This window comes from Aethalodelphis obliquidens, unplaced genomic scaffold (assembly GCF_003676395.1).
Source record: "Aethalodelphis obliquidens isolate GAN/ISIS:26980383/991018 unplaced genomic scaffold, ASM367639v1 scaffold4, whole genome shotgun sequence".
Taxonomy (NCBI): domain Eukaryota; kingdom Metazoa; phylum Chordata; class Mammalia; order Artiodactyla; family Delphinidae; genus Aethalodelphis; species Aethalodelphis obliquidens.
The window spans coordinates 53,097,769-53,118,293 of NW_020837948.1; the positions used below are offsets into that span (position 1 = coordinate 53,097,769).

Genomic DNA, 20,525 nt, shown 5'->3' on the forward strand with positions numbered 1-20,525 from the left:
AAGAGCAGGACTGTCACCACAAGAGCAGGAGCACCAGCATCTTGGTAAAGACCCCACGGCCTGGGGACGTGTGGCATTTCCTAAAATATTTGCAGGTAATGTACAGGACCACTCTCAACACACACAATCCAGTTATTCATTTCCCTCTTGAGCTAAAAGAGATATTCATTTAGAAAGCACCCTGAACACTGGCCTATTGCATCCATTAAGCAAAGCAACAGTTCCTGAAAATATTTTGGAGAATGATCACTTTCTTCTCTCTCTCCTTCCCTTCGTTTCATCAGCCGCCTGTGTCGAGCGCATCCCCTTCTGAAGTCCGTGGACATGTTTAAGTTCCGGGGACCATCTACAGTTGGAGATCGTCTTGTCTTCAATGCCATTGTCAACAATACATTTCAGACCTGGTAAAGCATGTCTGGTGCTCTTAGGCTGCTATAAATGAATTCAAACTTGCACATAAGCAATATTTTTTGTTTTATTTCAATCTGGAGGTAAGTATAGTGACTACTTTAAAAAAATCAAGTTCCTTCTAATTTTTTTTAAATTTCACTTAATCTTCGAAATCCACAGACACACATTTTAACTCTCTGTTCCACTTCAGGCCTCCTTACACTGTTAGGATAAGTTGGTTTTTGTCTCATAATAAGTGTGACTATATGTCCTACTTGATCCAGGATGGTCTTGGTTTTTGCACCTGTCATAATTATTCATTCTTCCTTTCACTCTCAAAAGAGTCCCAGTGACTGTGTGGTCAACCACTTCATAATGGACCCATCATTTATCACCATGAAGTCCAAACCACTTCCCAGTTATTTTTATTATTCTTGATACACAAAGAAAAGATTTAATTTAGTATTTTTTTCTTTTTAAATGTAAAAAAGAACATCTGTGTTTCCTATCCAGTTTCAGTGTTCGATGCTTTTAAATTACAGGACTATTGTTTTTAAGAGAGAAAACTTGACTTTGGCACAATTTAACCACCCCTCCCCCATTACCAAAGTATGTTCATGAAGGTATATAAAGTTCCAATGGCCTTTTTACCACTTGAAAGTGGGAAAGTAAAGCAGAAATGCTCCCAGGAGCTTGTACATCAGATCAATCGACCTGATGAAATGGATGTTAACAGTTGCATAGATTAGCAGATGACAATGAAACAACCCAGGGTCCTCATTCTCTTCCTTCCCTGGAGGAGGTGGTGGGGCAGTGGGCAGAGTAGGCCTGGCATGCTCAGTTTCTCTGCCCACTGCCCTTGTCGCCCGTCTGCAGTGTCGAAGTGGGAGTGCGCGTGGAGGCCTTTGACTGCCAGGAGTGGTCTGGGGGCCGGGGCCGTCATATCAACAGTGCGTTTCTCATTTATAATGCTGTCGATGATAAGGAAGAACTGATCACATTCCCCAGAATCAAACCGATGTCAAAGGTCAGTTATTAGCATGTGTGGTTCAGTAATCAGACCACTTATTCTGGGGAAGCTGTGGGTACAGAGCTCCACACAGAATCTTTCCCTGAACTGGCAACAACCTCCATGTCTACTCCCCTTTGGTTTTCTTTCTTTTCTGCATCACAAAGTAAAATGGTCTTTTTCTTCTTTTTCCAAATCACTCTAGTCATTTCTTTAAATGATGAAGTCCCTGAAGACTTCACATCTACTCAGCCACATGCTACTGTTGGGAGCATATCGTCTTCCGTGTCTCATTTCTGAGTCTCTTCTCCCACCTTACACCCAGTTCTCTATGCTGCTCTACACTCATCGGAATTAAGCCTTTCGGAATAAGCTGCCAACTCTGACCTGAAGATAGTTCACGTAGAGACCCCTTGTCCCAATTAGCCTTTTCAACTGACTTAGGAGAGAGAAACTTAAGGATTGTAGCACTAAAATATTAGAAATTTATTGATTTTACTTTGTTTTTTATTTAAGGATGATTTTAGACGGTATCGTGGAGCTCTTGCACGCAAGAGAATTCGCCTAGGCAGGTAAGGGACTTAGGTGTAAGGATTTTATGGAATCTTCTCTCATCTGACAAATTACATAGCAAAGAGCCCTCTCTGTGTCTCTATTCCCACATAACGTAAAAAGAGAAGGTCTGATGCTTTTTGACTGTGGAGACTACTGTGATGGAAATTGTTCTTTCTGATTGTTCCACCAGTAAAGGCAGCTTTTTAAAACTGCTGATTTCAGTTCAAGAAACTGTCATAGTTATTGCTGTGTGCTAAATACAGGGAAGAAAACTGTTATTTAATATTTTAATTTTTTTCCAGAAAATACATTATTTCCCACAAAGGAGAGGTTCCACTTTGCATACACTGGGATACTGGCAACCAGGTGACAGTTTTATGATCTGAAGCTCTTCATGTAAAATCACTTCATTACAAAAATGGAAATCCCCTCATTTAACTGACTCATGTTGTGCCTACACAGGTTAGATGAAAAGGTGAATTATAGCAACCAGTCATCTCAAAAATGAAACAAAACCAAGCTATCAGCAACTAGTTTTCAGCCAGCTGCTTCACTGCCTTGTTTGAATTATATGTATCGTTCCTGAATACAGACTCTGGATGCTCTGCCATCAAATGCATTCAAGCAACATAGGACATTGAGATCTGGTGTTTCATCATAGCTTGTGTTGAATGACATGCCCACTGGCTTGCGTTTTTATAACACAATAGAGAAGTATTAGTCATTTTAATGTTTTTGACCATAAAATGTAAAGGGAAATCCAAGTTTACTTATTACCCGTTGATTACAAGTCATACTGAAGGGTGTTCTTGTCTTTGCTTAGGATGCTAATTAAAATGATACTAATCTGCTAAGCATATATGACTCACATTACCTGTTTGAATTCGGCATTAAGAGTTTGAGACAGAAATTATGTTCCTATAACTTAGTTCTAACCTCAGCATCATCACTTTGGCTCTAACAGTGCCCACTTTCTAAGCAGAAAATATTTGATCACATATCTGCACTGAACTCACAGCATTTCAAATATTTGTGTTTTAGGTATCCTTGAGTAATGGCAATGTGGAGGCTCTCAAAAGCCTGGCGGCCAAAAGTGGTTGGGAGGTTACCAGTGCTGTGGAAAAGGTAGGAGGCATCCAGGTATACACACAACCCACTGCCCATCACAAATGAAAGTTGTCATGGTAGTGGTTGTTCTGCTACTTTTAAGAAGGAAAAAATGGAGATCAAGATGGCAGAGTACAAGGACACTGAGCTCACCTCCCACTACGAACACATCAAAAATACATCTACATGTGGAGCAATTCACACTGAAAACAAACTGGAGAGTGGCAGAAAGACTCTTATACAACAAACAAGTCTGCAGAGAAAGATCCACATGGAGTCAGGTAGGAGGGGAAGAGAAGCAATCAGGTCAGGACCTGCAGCCCTAGGAGAGGACACCTCAGCCCTGGGGTCTGATACCGGGAGAAGGAGTCCCCTTAGCTTGTTTAAAAACCAGTGGGACTAACAGGAGGGCTATAAGAAACCTAGACTCTGCTCTTAAAGAGCATACACATGCTTCCTTACTCCTGGGAACCAGGCAAAGGAAGCAGATTGAAACTTCCCAGGGCTCTGGCTGGTTTCCTGCAACCACCACAGTGCACACCCTGGCCCATGCCAAGCATCCACTCCAGCCCCTCTAGCTCCACTGCAGCTCCCCACTAGGGTGAAGGTTGCCACTGCTGAGGAGGTTGCACAGCTGGCAGAAATGGAGCCAGCTCAGACCAGGCACTGCATCTGAACAGGGCAAGGGTGGCCATTACTGGTGCTCGTGAAGGTGGTGGATCACAAGCAGTCTGGAGCTCTGACTGGTGTGCCAAGACTGCCTAGCACATACCCCAGCCTACACCGGGTACCCACTCTGGGCCTTCTTGCTCCAGCACTTCTCCCCTCTGCGGTGATGGTGCCACTGCTGGAACAGGGGAGAGCGCACACTTAGATGGAACAGAACTAGCTTGGACCCAACCCTCAGGGCTTCTGTGCCAGCACGTTGGGACCCCCTCACTGCCCCCAGTAGGGCAGTAATGGCCACTAAGCATAGGAGAAGCCCTAGCTCACAGCTAGCTCTGGCTTTAGCCCCTCCATATCCAGCCCCCCGCTCCCACCAAGGTGATAGCTGCCAGCACACCCTGGGGGAAGATGTGACTCATGCTCACGTCAGATCCAGCTCTCCCACCAAAGCCACAGGGCAGATATGGACTGCATATGGACATTCCCACACAAGGATACCCTTCAAGACCAGGATAAGTAGCTGTTTCACCTAATTTCATAGAGACAGAGAAAGTTAAGCAAAATGAGAAAACAGAGGAATTTGTTTTAAATGAAAGAACAAAAAACCCTGATAAAACAACTAATGAAACAGAGATAAATAATTTACCAGATAAAGAGCTAAAAGCATTAGTAATAAAAATACTAACTGAACTAGGGAAAAGAATAGATGAATACAGTGAGAATTTTAACAAGGAACTAGAAAATATTAAAAAAAGAACAAGTCAGGGATAAATTAGGAGTCAGGAATTAACGTATACACACTACTATATATAAAAGAGATAATCAACAAGGACCTACTGTATAGCACAGGGAACTCTACTCAGTATTCTGAAATAACCTATATGGGAAAAGAATCTGAAAAGGAACGGACATATGTATATATATAACTGAAACACTTTACTGTATACCTGAAACTAACACAACATTGTTAATCAACTATACTCCAATTAAAAAAAAAAGAACCAGTCAGAGCTGAAAAATACAATAATGGAAATGAAAAACACACTAGAAGGATTTAAAAGCAGACTAGGTAATAAAGAACACATAAGTAACATGGAAGATAGAATAATGGAAATCACCCAATCAGAACAGCAAAAAGAAAAATAAATTAAAAAAAATAAAACTAGTTTGTTTAAGGGACCTCTGGGACAACATCAAGCATACTAACATTCATATTATAGGGGTCCCAGAAGGAGAAGAGAGAAAGTGGTCAAAAATGTATTTGGAAAAGTTATGATTGAAAACTTCCTGAACCTGAAAGAGGAAACAGATATTCAAGTACAGGAAGCACAGAGAGACCCACATCAAGACATACCATAATTAAAATGGCAAAAGTTAAAGAAAAAGAGAGAATTCTAAAGACAGCAAGAGAAAAAACAGAGACACATACAAGGACAAGACACCCACTCCCCAATAGGCTATCAGCTGATTTTTCTGCAGAAACTTTACAAGAAAGAAGGGAGTGGCATAATATATTTAAAGTGCTGAAAGGGAAAAACCTACAACCTAGGATACTCTACCCAGCAAGATTATCATCTAGAGTTGAAGGAATGATAAAGAACTTCTCAGACAAGCAAAAAATAAAGGAGTTCATCAGTACTAAACCAACCCTAAAATAAATGTTAAAGTCTTCCCTAAGTGGAAAAGAAAAGGCTACAACAAGAAGTAAGAAGTCATAGGAAAGGAAAAACCCCACTAGTAAAGGCTGTGGATCAACCATTTAAATAAGTTAGTATAAATATTAAAAGACAAAAACTATAAATAAAATAAAATATAACTACAATAAACAGTTAAGGGATAAACATCAAAATCATAAAATGTGAGGGAGGAGAGAAAAAAATGTAGACCTTTTAGAATGTGTTTGAACTTAAAGGACTGTCAGTTTGAAACAAGCATATAGTTACATGACAACATATATGAACACCATGGTAACCCCAAATCAGAAACTTAAATAGATGCAAAAAAACAAAAAGAAAGGAACTCAAGCACACTACTAAAGAAAATAATCAAACCACAAGGGCAGAAACAAACAAACAAAAAGAAATAAACAAGAAGAACTACCAAAAAAACTGGAAAACAAGTAATAAGATGGCAATAATATCAATAATTACTTTAAACGTCAATGGGCTAAATGCTCCAATCAAAAGACAGAGGGTGGTTGACTGGATAAAAAACAAGACCCTTCTATATGCTGCCTACAAGAGACTGACTTCAGAGCTAAACACACACACAGACCAAAAATGAGGGAATGGAAAAAGATTTTATACAAACAGAAACAGCAAGAAGGCAGGGGTAGCAATAATCATATTAGACAAAATAGACTTTAAAACAAAGTCTATAACAAAAGACAAAGAAGGGCATTATATAACGATAAAGGGGAGGAAGACAAGATAGTGAAGTAGAAGGACTTGAGCTCACCTCCTCTCATGAAAACACCAAAATAACAACCATCAACAAAAGCCTGGCGGCTTTTGAACAACCATCGACAACCATCGACAAAAAAGACTGGAACTTACCAAAAAAGATATTCTACATCCAAAGACAAAGTAGCCACAATGAGACGGTAGTAGGGGTGCATTTGCAATACAATCAAATTCCATGCTCACCAGGTAGGCGACCCACAAACTGGAAAATAATTATATCACAGAGGTTCTGCCACAGGAGCGAGAGTTCTGAGCCCCATGTCAGGCTCCCCAGTCTGGGGGTCTGGCATCGGGAGGAAAAGCCCCCAGAGCATTTAGCTTTGAAGCTAAAAGCTTTTGCGCGGCAAGGGAAACCATCAACACCTGCTGAATGGAAGAAAATATTTGCAAATGACATGACCAATAAGGGGCCATATAAACAGCTCATACAACTCATACATATAAACAGCTCATACATATAAACAGCTCATACAACTCAATATCAAAAAAAATAAACAATCTGATTAAAAAATGGGCAGAAGACCTGAATAGATATTTTTCCAAAGACATACAGATGGCTAACAGGCACATGAAAAGATGCTCAACAGTCCTAATCATCAGAGAAATACAAATTAAAACCACAATGAGGTATCACCTTATACCTGTCAGAATGGCTATCAACAAAAAGACCACAAATAACAAATATTGGTGAAGAAGTGGAGAAAAGGGAACCCTAGTACACTGTTTGTGGGAATGTAGACTAGTACAGCCACTTGGAAAACAGTATGGAGGTACCCCAAAAAACTAAAAATAGAACAACCATATGATCCAGCAATTCTACTACTGGGTATATATCTAATGTATAAATATAGATATGTACATCTATATAGATTCATATATAGTCACATATATATTCATATATATAGGAGTATAAGCTATAAAAATATTAAATCACTATGTTATACACCTGAAACTAATATAATATTGTAAATAAACTGTATTTCAATTTTTTAAAAGGTAAAAAAATCTTTGAGGGAAATTTTTTTAAGAGTCAAGTATCTTTCCAGCCCTGTCTCTACTCCTCCACACTGGCTGATCTAGGGTCCTTCAAATCGCCCTACACATTCCTACCTCTGAGCTTAGTTCTCATGTTCCACCTCTCTCTCCTTCTCCTATCTACCCCAGTCCTACCTGGTCTTCATGACCCAGGACAAATGCTTTTCCATAAAGCCAATCACTCCTGACTGAAGGAACTTATCCCTCTAGGAATTCCTTTAACAATTACTTCTTTATGATTAACTTGTCAATTAATTATGCATTATCTCATGACATTTCTCCCACAGCTATGTTGAGTTAGTATTTGTCTTTCATAGTAATTTAACTTTTTACATATGGTCTTTTTCCCTAGATTATAAACATCTTAAGAAAGAAGCCTTGTCTTGACATCTTTCTTCTCAGCACCTTTTACAATGTTTTGCATGTCATCAAATTTAAATTAATGTATATCATTTGGATTTTAATTTTATCTAATTTCAAAGGTATATCAGGAGAGCCTTTGAGGCTGATGTCCACACTAAACAGATTATAAGCTCTTTAAGGACCATTTTGTTCATGACTATAGTCCCAGAACACAGCACTGCCTGGCATTCAGGAGATGCTCAATAATGCTGACATTTTGTCTATGCTCACATTTCAGTGTGTACTGTTTTTCATCATCAATGAAACAGTAGCCTCTAAAATATGATTACCATATGTTCTGGTTTTCCTGGGACAGTCCTGGTTTTCCCCTCATAATTATTAACAGTGCCTAAGTGTTCCACTTTGGATAATAAGTTATATGGTCACTTACCCTGAAATCAAAGCAAATTCAGTTACTTCATTTATTGTTTTCAGCTCTGACTTTGACCTCCTCTGCGTGTTTTGGCTTTGGTTGTTTGCTTTTATTATGTCTTGGTGCTCAATTCTGAATCCTTTCAGGGTCTTCCTTACCTTCTTTGGATCCAGTTAGGTTTCCATCTGTGTGTTTGGTTCAGTGATGCAGAAATACAGGTTTAACATAACTAAGTTAATTGCTTCTCTTTAACCCTCATAAAAGCTGCTTCAAGACTGTTTTCTTTTACTAATATGAAATCTGTTTCTTGCATCATTGCTGGCATCCGAGCATTCATGAGCAGCATAGCAAAGGACAAACTCACGTCTGGAATGAAGGACGAGAACATATTTAGTGAAGTCATTAAAATTTCAATTCTTAAAGAGTTTTGTGCCAGAAACCAATCTAAACAAATAAACGTATATTTGCTAGTGTCTAAGGAGAGCCATCAATAATTAATTCTTAAGTTTTGTACAGATACTTATTAGAGAACACTGTATAATTAAACATTCTTATGTTATCTCTGTTGAATTTGAAGCCCTCCTTTTTTTTTAGATTGTATTTATAATAAAAATCTAATTTTTTCTTTCTGAGTTATCCCCCTTTTCTCTCCCACTTTTTAAAGCTTTTATGTGGTTTTTTTAACCACCTTCACCATTATATGCTTTTAATTTAAAAATACAGCTCACATTTTTTTCTGTCACCTTTTAGCTGAATAAATTCTTACAACAAAACAGCCTGTTAAGAATTATACTTATTTTGGGTTATAAAAATCTATACTCATTTTGATATAAATTTTGATAGATGGCAAAATTCTAAAATTTCTAGTATTTGTAACGAAATTGGGCAGTACTTACTATTTTAACCCATATTTCATTTTCAATGTATAGTGTTGGAATTAATAATACCAGTAATACAAGGAGCAAAAGATGAACACCCATCTTAAAGGAGCTTATAGTCTATCTTGAAAGCATCACATATATACATATCATAGCTGAAGGATAATTTTAAGGTAGTTTATAAACAAGTGAGACATTGTAGTATTTAAACCGCAAAGGTCAGCTCTTAGCAATTCAAAGTCAGGGAAGACAGTTGTTTAGAGACAACTTTGGAGAGGAGTTGATTCTTTCCTCCTTGAAGATAGTGTAAGGGTAAATTGCTGGAGGGGTAAAGGGTGCTTTCTAGGCAGTGAGTAGCTTTGAGCCAAACCTTCCTGGTTGGAACTGGCATGGGTAAGAGATTGACCTGACAGGAGTAGCTTTTTATTTAGGGAGTAGCTGAGAGTGTACTGGAAGCCAGAATGGCAAGGATCATGTGAAAACCTTCACACAGGACAAAACCCACAGGGAACAGACCAAAGAAGAGCTATTCTCATTGAAGCTGGGGCTGGTCCCAGAGCTCCACCTGATCATGTCTCCTCCCCTTAGCCCAGGGGGTAACCTACCTCCAAGGACTCTACCCCTGTCCCCATGACTCTGTAAAAACGAGTTTTGTCCTCCTTTCCACAATATAGTATCAATAACATATTTGTCAACAGATAGTATAAAATTCTAAAACTTTGAGTTATTTCCTCTTGTGCTATTTATATAAGATCCAAACCCATTAAACAGAATCTTATTAGAATGAAAAAATATATCATTAGTAAAATGTTAACAAGCTCCAGCAGATTTTGGGCCTACTATAAGCTTCATTTCGTGACTAAAATTCTCCAGGCACCAAATGATAAAACATTTGAGATGATAAATGGAATTTAACCTGTCTTCTTCCAAGCATGAAAGGGAACTCGTTTTCTTGGAGAGTTGGTCTTGGAGAATTTTTACACTAAGCCAAAGTTGGCTTTCCTAAAATAGTACAGTTTAAAGAGAACAAACAACAACTGCTGCCTTTCCTTGTCTGCTGTGTCTGCATCAATGTCATTAACTCTGATTGTCTGCTACTTTTAACTTTGGGGAAAGGATCAAAATATCATCCACTCATCCAATACTGCACTTGGCACTGGATAAGTCAAGTGAGTTTTATAAGGGCAGAATTTAATGATGGCTACTTAGCGTGAAGTTTGTTTTGGTTCCAGGATAGGAAGCAGCAGCATGTATTTGCAACCTGGAAGAGTGCTGTGATAGTTTCCTAGGGCTGCCCTAAGAGTTCCACAAACTGGGTGCCTTGCAGTTTTGGAAGCTGGAAGTCTGAGATCAAGGTCTTGGCAGTGTTGGTTCCTTCTGAGGGAGTGAGCGAGAATCTATTCCAGGTCTTTCCCCTAACTTCCGGTGCTTTGCTGGCAATCTTTGGCATTCCTTGGATTGTAGATGCACCACCTGACCTCTGCCTTCACCTTCATATGGGATTCTCCCAGTGTGTGTGCATGTATGTTTATGTGTCCACATTGCCCCTTTTTATAAGGACACCAGTCATATTGGGTTAGGGGCCCATTCTACTGCAGTATAACCTCATCTTAACTTATTACACCTGCAATGACCCTATTTCCAAATAAGGTCACATTCTGAGCTACTGGGGGTTAGGACTTTTAATATATGAATTGAGGGGCGGGGGACACACAATTCAACCTTTAAAAAATGCTCAGTCCAGTGTTATATCCTACTCCACCCTGGTTCCACCAAGGTTAACCATGGTTGCCCCATGGCCAGAATCTGACTGAGGTGATGGGATTCACTCTGGCCCCCTGCCCTTGCCTCCTCTGAGACTGCAGAGCCCCAACAGGCTGGCTAAGAGCCACATGGACACCAGGCTTTGATAAGGTGACCTCCCTCTGGATTTACACCAATGAACCTGCTTTGACTTCTGCTGTATGGGGGCAAAGGTAGGCATGTCTATGCTGGGGTGAGTCTCAGCCACCAACTACAGCTGCATTCATGGTTTTCTTTCTCTTTGATAAGTGCCCACAGCCTACATCATGTCCCCCTTTGCAGGCTCAATTTAAAGACAGGCTTCGCACTGAGGTCAATTAGAGAGGTAAAAGCATAAGCAAATAGTCACTTCTCACCTTTCTAAGCTGCTTTTAGTCAGTTTCTCATTTCTTCATTCTCTTCCTAAAGATATTTATGTTTAAATAAAGGTTTTCTCCCTCACAGCCTGATTTTTCCATCTGCTTGATTCCTGCAGTGAAGTCTTAACCCTATGTTTGTTTGTCTTCTCACAGCTTGTTGCCATGGGAATGATTATAAGATGGCAAATTTCAACACTGTCTTCAAAGCACCCTGAAAGAGATGGAGAAAATGGGCAGGATAGAAATATGCTCTTAGCTGAACATGTATCTCTGATTACTGGCCAAAGCAGAGTAGAAGGAAAGTTCAGAGTAACAAGGGATACATGAATGTTTAAGTATACATCAAATGGATCCCCACGACAAGCCTCCTCTTATCTAAGGAATAATAGGCACTAGAAACCCAGGAATTGGCCGCCTTGAAAGATGAGCTCTTGTGATTCACAAATGAAAGAATTCTTTGTGCTGAAGAAACGCTTCAGCGGCCCTGTTGAGAGGCTGAGTTGGCTCTAGAGGTGTTGACTTACTCCCTGGGCTCCCTCAGCCCACGTGAAGGCATGCCTGACATCCTGAGAAAGTACGTTAGGCTGCAGCCTTGGCTCCAAGGTCTTAGGGGGACATGAAGCACTGACTTGCCCAGCAGTCTGGTTATAATTTCTGCTGTTCCTGGATAGAGGCAGGGAAATACCACAAAGGGATAAAGAAAGAAAGGCTTATGTTCTTAATTTTTCATGAGAAAAACTATTGCACAATAATAAACCACCCTCAAGTCACATATTATTTAGATGACACAGGGGCATAGGATCCTGGTCTGAGCTCTAGACATCCAAGTATTTAAAGTGAACTTGCCATCATTTGGCTTCATTATTACCCAGGTGCCAAGATGCCTTAGCTAGTGCAATCCGCCTATGACTACGTACATATGCTGTGGTTTTAATGTAAAAACACCTAATTTTCTTTGTAATTTTTTTCTTGTTATTTTCTTTTAGATAAAAATATATACTCTGGAAGAGCACAATATTTTATCTGTTTGTGTTGAAAAGCATGTGGAAAGACCAGCACACTTGGCTTATCATCTCTTGTCTGACTTTACCAAGCGACCTTTGTGGGACCCCCATTACATGTAAGAATAAATTTTAAATATTTTCTTATTCAACCCTGACATCATGTAAAAGATAACCTCTACATTGCAGTGTATCTCCATTGCCCAATGTATGACCTATTGTTTTATTAAACAGTATTTGCTAAAGTTTGCTCTGCATGGAAAACTGCATCAGGTGCTACTGAGAGACACAAAAATTATTATAATCATCTATTTTTCATCTATATTGAGTTGACATGCTTTACCCACATCTATTGTACTCCTATCAATAACTCTTCAAAGTTGATATTATTCCTATTTAACAAGAGAGAGATCCCAAGACTTGCCAACATTACACAGGCAGTAAAGCAATGGAACCTGAATTGGAACCCAGGTCTGTCAGGCTCTGAATTCTACACTCTTGTACTTTAATACACAGTCTCATTGCTCTTGAGGAAGTGATTATCAAATAGTCCCTCCAACTTCCCACTCTTGATCTTTATTTGATAGTCCCCTCTTTTTCTGTGAAGCAGCACTCCCTGGTGAGAAGCTGGGAGAAGCAGCTCTATGAGTACATTCCTTCCTGCTCTCCATGTCTGATCAGGGCCCACTCCTGTCAGCCTACATCTCTTCTGTTACTCGTTGTCTCCCACATCCCTAATCCAATCTTCTCCACTCTCCCTCCTTTCCTGGAATGCAGAGCTGGGCATCTTGTCAACTGCACTGTCAGGGTAACACCCCCTTCTTCAAGGAGTCCAAGCTCCTGGGCTGCAGGGCTCAGGCCTCATGGACACCTTGCTTGAAGGAAAGGATTAGTAAGATTATACCTATTATATTCAGCATTACCATTTACTTCCTAATTTGGATGAAGTAGAGTTTCATCTTTTAAATGTCCAAATCTCACTGTGATTAACAGCATGTAATAGACAATTTAACACCATTAAAGTGAAACATCTCTGGGCTCATGTGTTACATTTGCATAGAGGCCAGAATGATACATCCTGGTTAATGTTACAATAATAAACATTCGGAGAGAAGAGGAAACACTTGACGATTTTCTTGCGTAGATCTTTGTAGATAACTCTATAAGTACAAAGATTTTAGCAAGAATAATGCCTAAACTTGCTGCTTTTTTCAAATGTATCTCCCATTATTTTCTATATCACCTGACATTCTAGCCTAACTGAACTTCAATGAATGAATTCTAATTCCACTTACTATTTTGGTGCATCTATCATGATTCAGGTACTGTGCCAGGTGTTTTCACTTGATCCTCACAATAACCCCATAGGTACTATTATCTACATTTTATAGATGAAAAAAAAGTGACTTGCCTAACATAACATAGCTACTAAGCAATTTGAGACTCAAAGGCAAGTTGCTTGATTCCAAGCTTAGTTCTCTTTCCCAATATACCATATTCCTTTACCTCAGAGTCGTTGGATTGTCTATATAATTCACTAGTCTTCAAAATATTATTACTTGATCCTAGAGAAAAATAATTTTGTGGAAAAAAGAAAAGTGCCTTTCTCTTCAGTGTTGAGGGCAGTGACCTTAGAGTCAGATGGCCAGCATTCTTTTCATCACATGCAGAATTATTCCTTCTGGCCAAACAACTCTAAAAACAGACTTTAAGAAATGATGCTGGCTTTGGGGGGATGGTTATGTGAGCAGAAGGGTGAATATGGACACCAATAATGAAGTTACGCAAACAAACAAAACGAATGCCTTATTCTACCAGGTAGTAAAATGCAGACTTTCTGTCACTGTTCTATTTACATAGGTCCTGTGAAGTCATAGACTGGGTAAGTGAAGATGATCAGATATATTATATCACTTGTCCTGTGGTGAATGATGACAAACCCAAAGACTTGGTAGTACTTGTTTCACGAAGAAGGCCTCTCAAAGATGGGTGAGTATATGTAATTCAAGTGTTATAGCAATGTCTTATAATATAGAGTAGAAAGAAAAAGTTGATATGAAAACAAGGAAGTCAATGGAATAAGCATTTCTGGTCTTGAATGATGTTCATGTGAATTTTTTCTAGATGAGGCTTTAGTTATCATTAAAAAACAAAGAACCAGAAAGAAACAATTATCTATTAAGTGCCAGCCATGTGCAAAGCATCTGTGAGACTCGTAAAGCAGTTCCCTTTCCTTTTGCTCTATGCAGATGTAAAACGGATATTTAGCAAACCTTCAAAATATTCCGTTATTGTAAAAATGCAGTGAAAGCCAAATAAAATACCAGGAATTGGTTTTGGTTCAGAATTTACAAAGACTCAACTGTGCTAGACACCCAAAATGGCTGGCTGTCAATTAGAGTGTCTGTTCATGGCTTCTCCATGGGCATTGGGCTTCTCAGAGAATAGTGTCTAGGTTCTAAGGGGAAGGGTCGGGGCCCAAGAGCAGGTGTTCAAAGGGACAAGAAGTGGAAGCTGCCAGGGCAGTTATGGTCTACCCCTGGAACTAGCCAGCATTATTTCTGATGTCAAAGCTGGCCTATAGAAATAATCCCTCTCGTGTGGGATTAATGCACATGGATGTTCAGTGTAGTATCATTTACTATGGCAAAAGATATTAGAAATAGACTGAAGCTCCATCTTATTAATTATGGTAGAACCACACTACAGAGCACTATACCAGCATTAAAAAGGATGAAGTAGTCACAGAGGCATTGATACAGAAACACCTCCAAAGTTTTACCATTAGGTGAAAAATCAAATTATAGACCAATATTTGTAAAATGATTATATTTATGTAAAAATCTACATACATCCATTTGCTTACATAAATGTTATATATTTATAAAAAGATCTGGAGGATCACAATATAACGTGGTCATCTCTAGGATAAGCATGTATTGTGCTTATGGTGGACTGAAGGATGACTTCTATTTTCTAATGTATAGGGTTCTCTATTGTTTGAAGGTTCTTTAAAACAATGGTATTATTTTTCATTAAAAAAAGAAGAGACTGAAATTACAACCCATTAGGGCACCAAAAAAAAAAAAAAAAAACCAGTTTGGAGGTTGACTGCAGCTTTGCGGAGTTATACAAAGTATATGTAATTCTTAGGCAGAAAACACCTATGGCCCTTATTATTTGCTATACTTGAATGTATCCACAGAGAATTTTTCCTATGTATACCACTCATCTAAAAGATCTGGGTGTCTATAGTTTTACTTCTACTATATAAAGAAGTTGCATTAACTGTAGGAATTTATTTTCTAACAACTATTCTTTGTTTCTCTCAAGAACTTTGAAAATGTCCTTTTATCTTTCAGTCACACTTACACGGTGGCAGTGAGGTCAGTTATTCTGCCATCAGTCCCACCTTCTCCACAGTACAGCAGAAGTGAAATCATAAGTGCTGGATTTCTCATCCGTGCTATTGACAGCAGTTCATGTACCGTAAGTTTGATGAAACATCTGCAGATTAATTTGTTCCTACAGATACAGAGGAACCTTTTACCTGGATTTACTAATTAACTCTAATTCTGCAATGTGTCCACCCACACCCACCAGGGAATCCTAAGGTCATCCTTTCAGATCCATTCCCAAAAGATTAGGGTCATAGCCTCCCCTACACCAACAAGATTGAGATCCCTGCTTGAAAAAGCTCCAAGTCAGTAAGAAATTAAAATATTGTTTTGTTTTGCTTTGTTTTTTGAAACAGGTATCTTACTTTAACCAGATTTCTGCTAGCATCCTTCCTTACTTTGCTGGAAATCTTGGTGGCTGGTCAAAATCCATTGAAGAGACAGCAGCCTCCTGTATACAATTCATAGAGAACACTACTGATGATGGGTTGATAAGCATATTTTAAATGATAAACTTTAAATTATCTGTCATTTTATTTTCCACTTTCAATTTCAAGCACCCTTAGCTCTGACACTTGACAAGCTTCTGGGCCACAAATAATTTAATATCAGTCTAAGCAAAATGCAGTTATGAAGAGGTTAAAAAACAAAATGCATCCCAAGTCCAATACCAGTGATTTGGGTTAACATTAAAAGAGCTTTAAAACTCTGTTTTAGATCACCTGTGGCTTTGCTCCCTTCCAGGGGCACAGGCAATGGAAAATTCCCACATGCAATATTGTGTGTTCTGTAAAATGGTGGAAGTTAGGTTAAAATAATCAAAACGTTTTTAGGCTACATGTTCTGTTTGAAAGTTTACAAAATTTTATAAAATCAGAAATGATAAGTTGGCTAGTTGATTAATAGTATGGGGTTGTTCCATGTACAGCAGGTATCTGTATGTCAAGAGCATCTGACAAGATGTATTATGTTTTAGAGCTTTAAATTAGGAAGACATTAAAACATAATGGAATCCAATCAATTTTAGTAATAGGAACTACTTTCCTAGTGTCATTTAACATATATCAAGTTAGCTGACCAATTTAGTATCTATTGCTCTATCTACACTCACAAAGTACCTGCAAAATGTGATATTGTAGAGAAAGCATTAAGAAAGCTCTACTTTAATAATCATTACATTAGAACTTTATTCCCTAGACTTTTTAAAAAAATTTATTTTGTTTTTGTCTGTGTTGGGTCTTTGTTGCTGTGCATGGGATTTCTCTAGTTGCGGCGAGCAGGCGCTACTCTTCATTGCGGTACACAGGTATCTCACCGTGGTGGCTTCACTTGTTGTGGAGCACGGGATCCAGGGTGCATGGGCTTCAGTAGTTGTACGTGGGCTCAGTAGTTGTGGTGCATGGGCTTAGCTGCTCCGCGGCACGTGGGATCTTCCCGGACCAGGGATCAAACCCGTGTCCCCTGCATTGGCAGGTGGATTCTTAACCACGGCACCACCAAGGAAGTCCCCCTAGGCTTTAACATTTATTATTTTACTCTGTCTGTGATTTGTCTTAACTCATAAGACAAACCAGCATACGTCAAGTTAGCCTCCTCTACAGGACAATTTCTAAAAGTTAAAGGACTTCTCCGTTAAGAGTTTAAAGCACTTAAGAGATTAGTTACATCCTGCTTTAGTTTGTCAAATCTTTACTTCTGTCCAAATTTGGCTGTAATTATTTTTATTAATCTGTGCCAGCAGGTTATTTATATGAACTTTGGACTGTGTCCCAATTTTATGAATTAACATTTATATACAATAAGAAGAATGGATATGTCAATTAAAACATGCTTGTACATTACATTCCAAAAGTAGAAAGATTTTTGAGAATATTTTTAGATTTTAAAAAGGTGAAAAAAAGGAGCAATAAAGAGGGTTACAGTACACTAGAGTTTTGTATGCTAAAATTTCAGCCCTCTCCTACAACTGAAACACTTCTAACTGCTGCCTCTCCTACACCTCTGAATTTATTTATTTTTTTTGAATCTTTCTCCTGAACAGTAACAGAAACATTGTGAGGTTGAAGGAATAGAGTAACTTTGGCTGGATCACTTTTAGATATAAAGATGTTGCCCACTCTAACTTGTAACACAGGCATAGTCAAGCACTGTCCAATATGGTAGGCACTAGCCATATGTGACCATTTACATTAATCAAACTTAAATAAAATTTGAACATCAGCCACACTAGCCCCACTTCAATATTATCAGTCACGTGGTCATCAAGGCCTAATTTGAAGTGCTCACTTTCAGACTACTGGACTAAAGAGACTTTAAAAGGGCATGACACTGGAAAAGATAGCAATGCATTCAGGCTCTACATAGGGCACCTCAAAAAGTTTAAAATCTGTGCCTCAAACCATGACACGACTAGGGCATTCCTATTGCAAAATTCAACAACAGCCCTTAGGTTTACATTTCCTTTTTTTTTTTTTCTTTTTTTATAAATTTATTTATTTTTGGCTGTGTTGGGTCTTCGTTGCTGCATGCAGGCTTTTCTCTAGTTGCAGACAGCAGGGGCTACTCTTCGTTGTGGTGCGCAGGCTTCTCATTGCAGTGGCTTCTCTTGTTGTGGAGCACGGGCTCTAGGTGCAGGGGCTCCAGTGGTTGTGGCTTGTGGGCTCTAGAGCGCAGGCTCAGTAGTTGTGGTGCACGACTCTGCTGTTCCACAGCATGTGGCATCTTCCCGGACCAGGGATCGAACCCGTGTCCCCTGCATTGGCAGGCGGATTCTTAACCACTGCGCTACCAAGGAAGCCCTACATTTCCTTTTTTAATGGAAATGTATTTGATTGCTCTTTCACTCATTCAATAAATATTTAAGAACCTACTTTGTGTTAGACACTTTTAGGCACTGTGGGTTCAGCAAGGAACAGAAGCATACTGATAACATCATAATAAAATATTGATAAATAAATAGAATATTTAGGAGATAAGTGTTAAATGGAAAAATAAAGCAGGGTAAAGGATGTGAGTGCTGGGGAGGTGTTGGAGGTAGTTGTTCATATTTTAAATAGGGTGGCCACTTGCCAGAAGCAGCAGGAAAATGCTTCTGCTGCTTCTGGGCCCCCCTCCCCAGGGCTGGGAGGCCAGTGCTATGGCTCAGTGCAGAGACCGGGGTCCCTCAGCCCCGCTGACTTTGCAGGACGCCCCACCCCCCCACTCCTTACCTCGGCCACCCACATTCCAGCTGGACCAGGGCTGGAGGGGCCTTGTGAGGAGTTCCAGGAGTTGCCCTCATGCCTGGGAATTGCAGGCATGTGGACCAGGGGTCAGAAGTGTGAAGCTTCACATCTACTCCTTAAGGGAACTGCAAGTTAAAGACATAAAATTTAATAACATTTTTCTGGCCATGAAACATGACTTTTGTCAAACAACAAGAAGGTGTGGGGGGGAGTTCACACTGAAAGATAGTAAATATTCTATATAATGAATGTAGCAATATATACATCCAGGATTCGGGCTTTTGGTTATTGATGGCCTGGTGGATAGGGTGGTCAGAGTAGGCCCCATTGAGGGATATTTCAGTGAAAACCTGAAGGCAGAGAGGGACTGAACCATGAGGATCTCTGGAGATAGCATGTTTCCTGCAGAAGAACTAGCCCAGGCACAGCCTTTGAGATGGGAATGTGTTTCTGGCACATTCCAGGAAAAGCAGACGCTGGAGAGGCTGGAATAGAGAGGTAATTAAAGACAGATGAATTAACGACAGGCTTTTCTGGATTTCTTTGGTGCCCTGACTTTAAGCAAACATGCCTGAACCAAGGATAAGCAGCAAAGCTCGTTCATCAGCACTCACCCTCAAGCCGCTGGAGACTAAGGACAGAGGGAACATAAAAATGTAGTCATGCTTATTTTCTCCTTTGGAGTGTCAAAATATCCTCCAGGAACACTAAAGATTTCATACCTTTCTTGATAGTAAGGGTTTTCAAGTGCGTCTAACAGGACTGAAAGCTTTTTGATTAAGAAAGGACGTTCTTCCCTGTTAATTCTTCCTGGTTTTAATGCAACTGAGTTTCTGATTTATATTCAGTTTTTCTATCATATTTTTAAAGAATTCTAGAGGAAAAAAATGTAAAAATTGATCTATACAGTTTAGAATATAGTTTACCGTTATGGTCTAACACCTCTAGGAAATAATGAACAATTTTAATTAAACCTAGAGAAATCCAGAGTATTTTTATATATACCATCACATGGTTTTGTTCATATTTCCTATTGCACATTTCAGAGACAACCTTGGAAATTTTTATTGGTATATTTATAGGAGTAGTTTTGAAAATATATGTTGAAAATGTGTATGTTAAGGAATGTTTTATGTTTAGAATAAATTATTGAAATGTAAACTATGAACCTTGTTCATGACTCATTTTACCCATTTGAAGGTAGTGTAACTACTGGGACAGACAGTTCACCATGGTCCCAGAGGGGCCTGCATATTATTGCTGAGTGGGCCAAACTGCAAGACTTATTTATCCACAGGCAAATGCTAGTCCCATAGGCAATTAAGTAGGTCAAGGTGACCACAGCTTGACTTCAGTGTAATGGCTCACTCTCTGGGGCGTAGGAAGGCTGGCTTGTTTGCTCTGTGCTACAGCATTTGCAACTTGTTCCTCAGCTGTGACACAAACCGGCTATGTCTATAGCATCCATCTGGGCCCATCATGTCACCCTGTGGGGACTAAGGGAAAAAGGGAAGCAACAGAAATAAGTTGATACTCACGGTGTTTGCTGTGCCATGAATACTATCTTTTGTCTCTGAACCAGGATTCTCATGCCTTGTCGACATCCATGAAACAGTAACAGACTAGTGTATTAAGAACCTCAGACCCTTCACAGTTCTTGATAGTAACCCACCTCCAGATTCAAAAGTCAAAGAAATATTATAAAATGTCTTTCTCAGTGTACTTGAAGGTATAAAGTACCATATAAAAATTACACATTTGATGCCATCTTTCCCTTCCTCATTTTGTGACATTTTTAGGGACATTTGAAAATAGATTCGAAATTAATATTTCGATCATTTCCATAGCTCATTATCCCTCTCC

General features: G+C 39.2%; 1 protein-coding gene across 1 annotated transcript in view; it reads left to right on the plus strand.

Moving 5' to 3' along the window:
* ACOT12 (acyl-CoA thioesterase 12) overlaps window positions 1–15,944 on the plus strand; it is a 28,536-nt gene extending 12,592 nt beyond the window's left edge. Inside the window, exons 5-13 of the mRNA XM_027101255.1 lie at window positions 285–404; window positions 1,267–1,417; window positions 1,916–1,971; window positions 2,257–2,320; window positions 2,996–3,079; window positions 12,026–12,159; window positions 13,901–14,029; window positions 15,403–15,529; window positions 15,795–15,944. Of these exons, the coding sequence (XP_026957056.1) occupies window positions 285–404; window positions 1,267–1,417; window positions 1,916–1,971; window positions 2,257–2,320; window positions 2,996–3,079; window positions 12,026–12,159; window positions 13,901–14,029; window positions 15,403–15,529; window positions 15,795–15,944 (1,015 nt within the window). The remainder of the gene's footprint in view (window positions 1–284; window positions 405–1,266; window positions 1,418–1,915; window positions 1,972–2,256; window positions 2,321–2,995; window positions 3,080–12,025; window positions 12,160–13,900; window positions 14,030–15,402; window positions 15,530–15,794) is intronic.
* The last annotated feature ends 4,581 nt before the right edge of the window (window positions 15,945–20,525 follow it).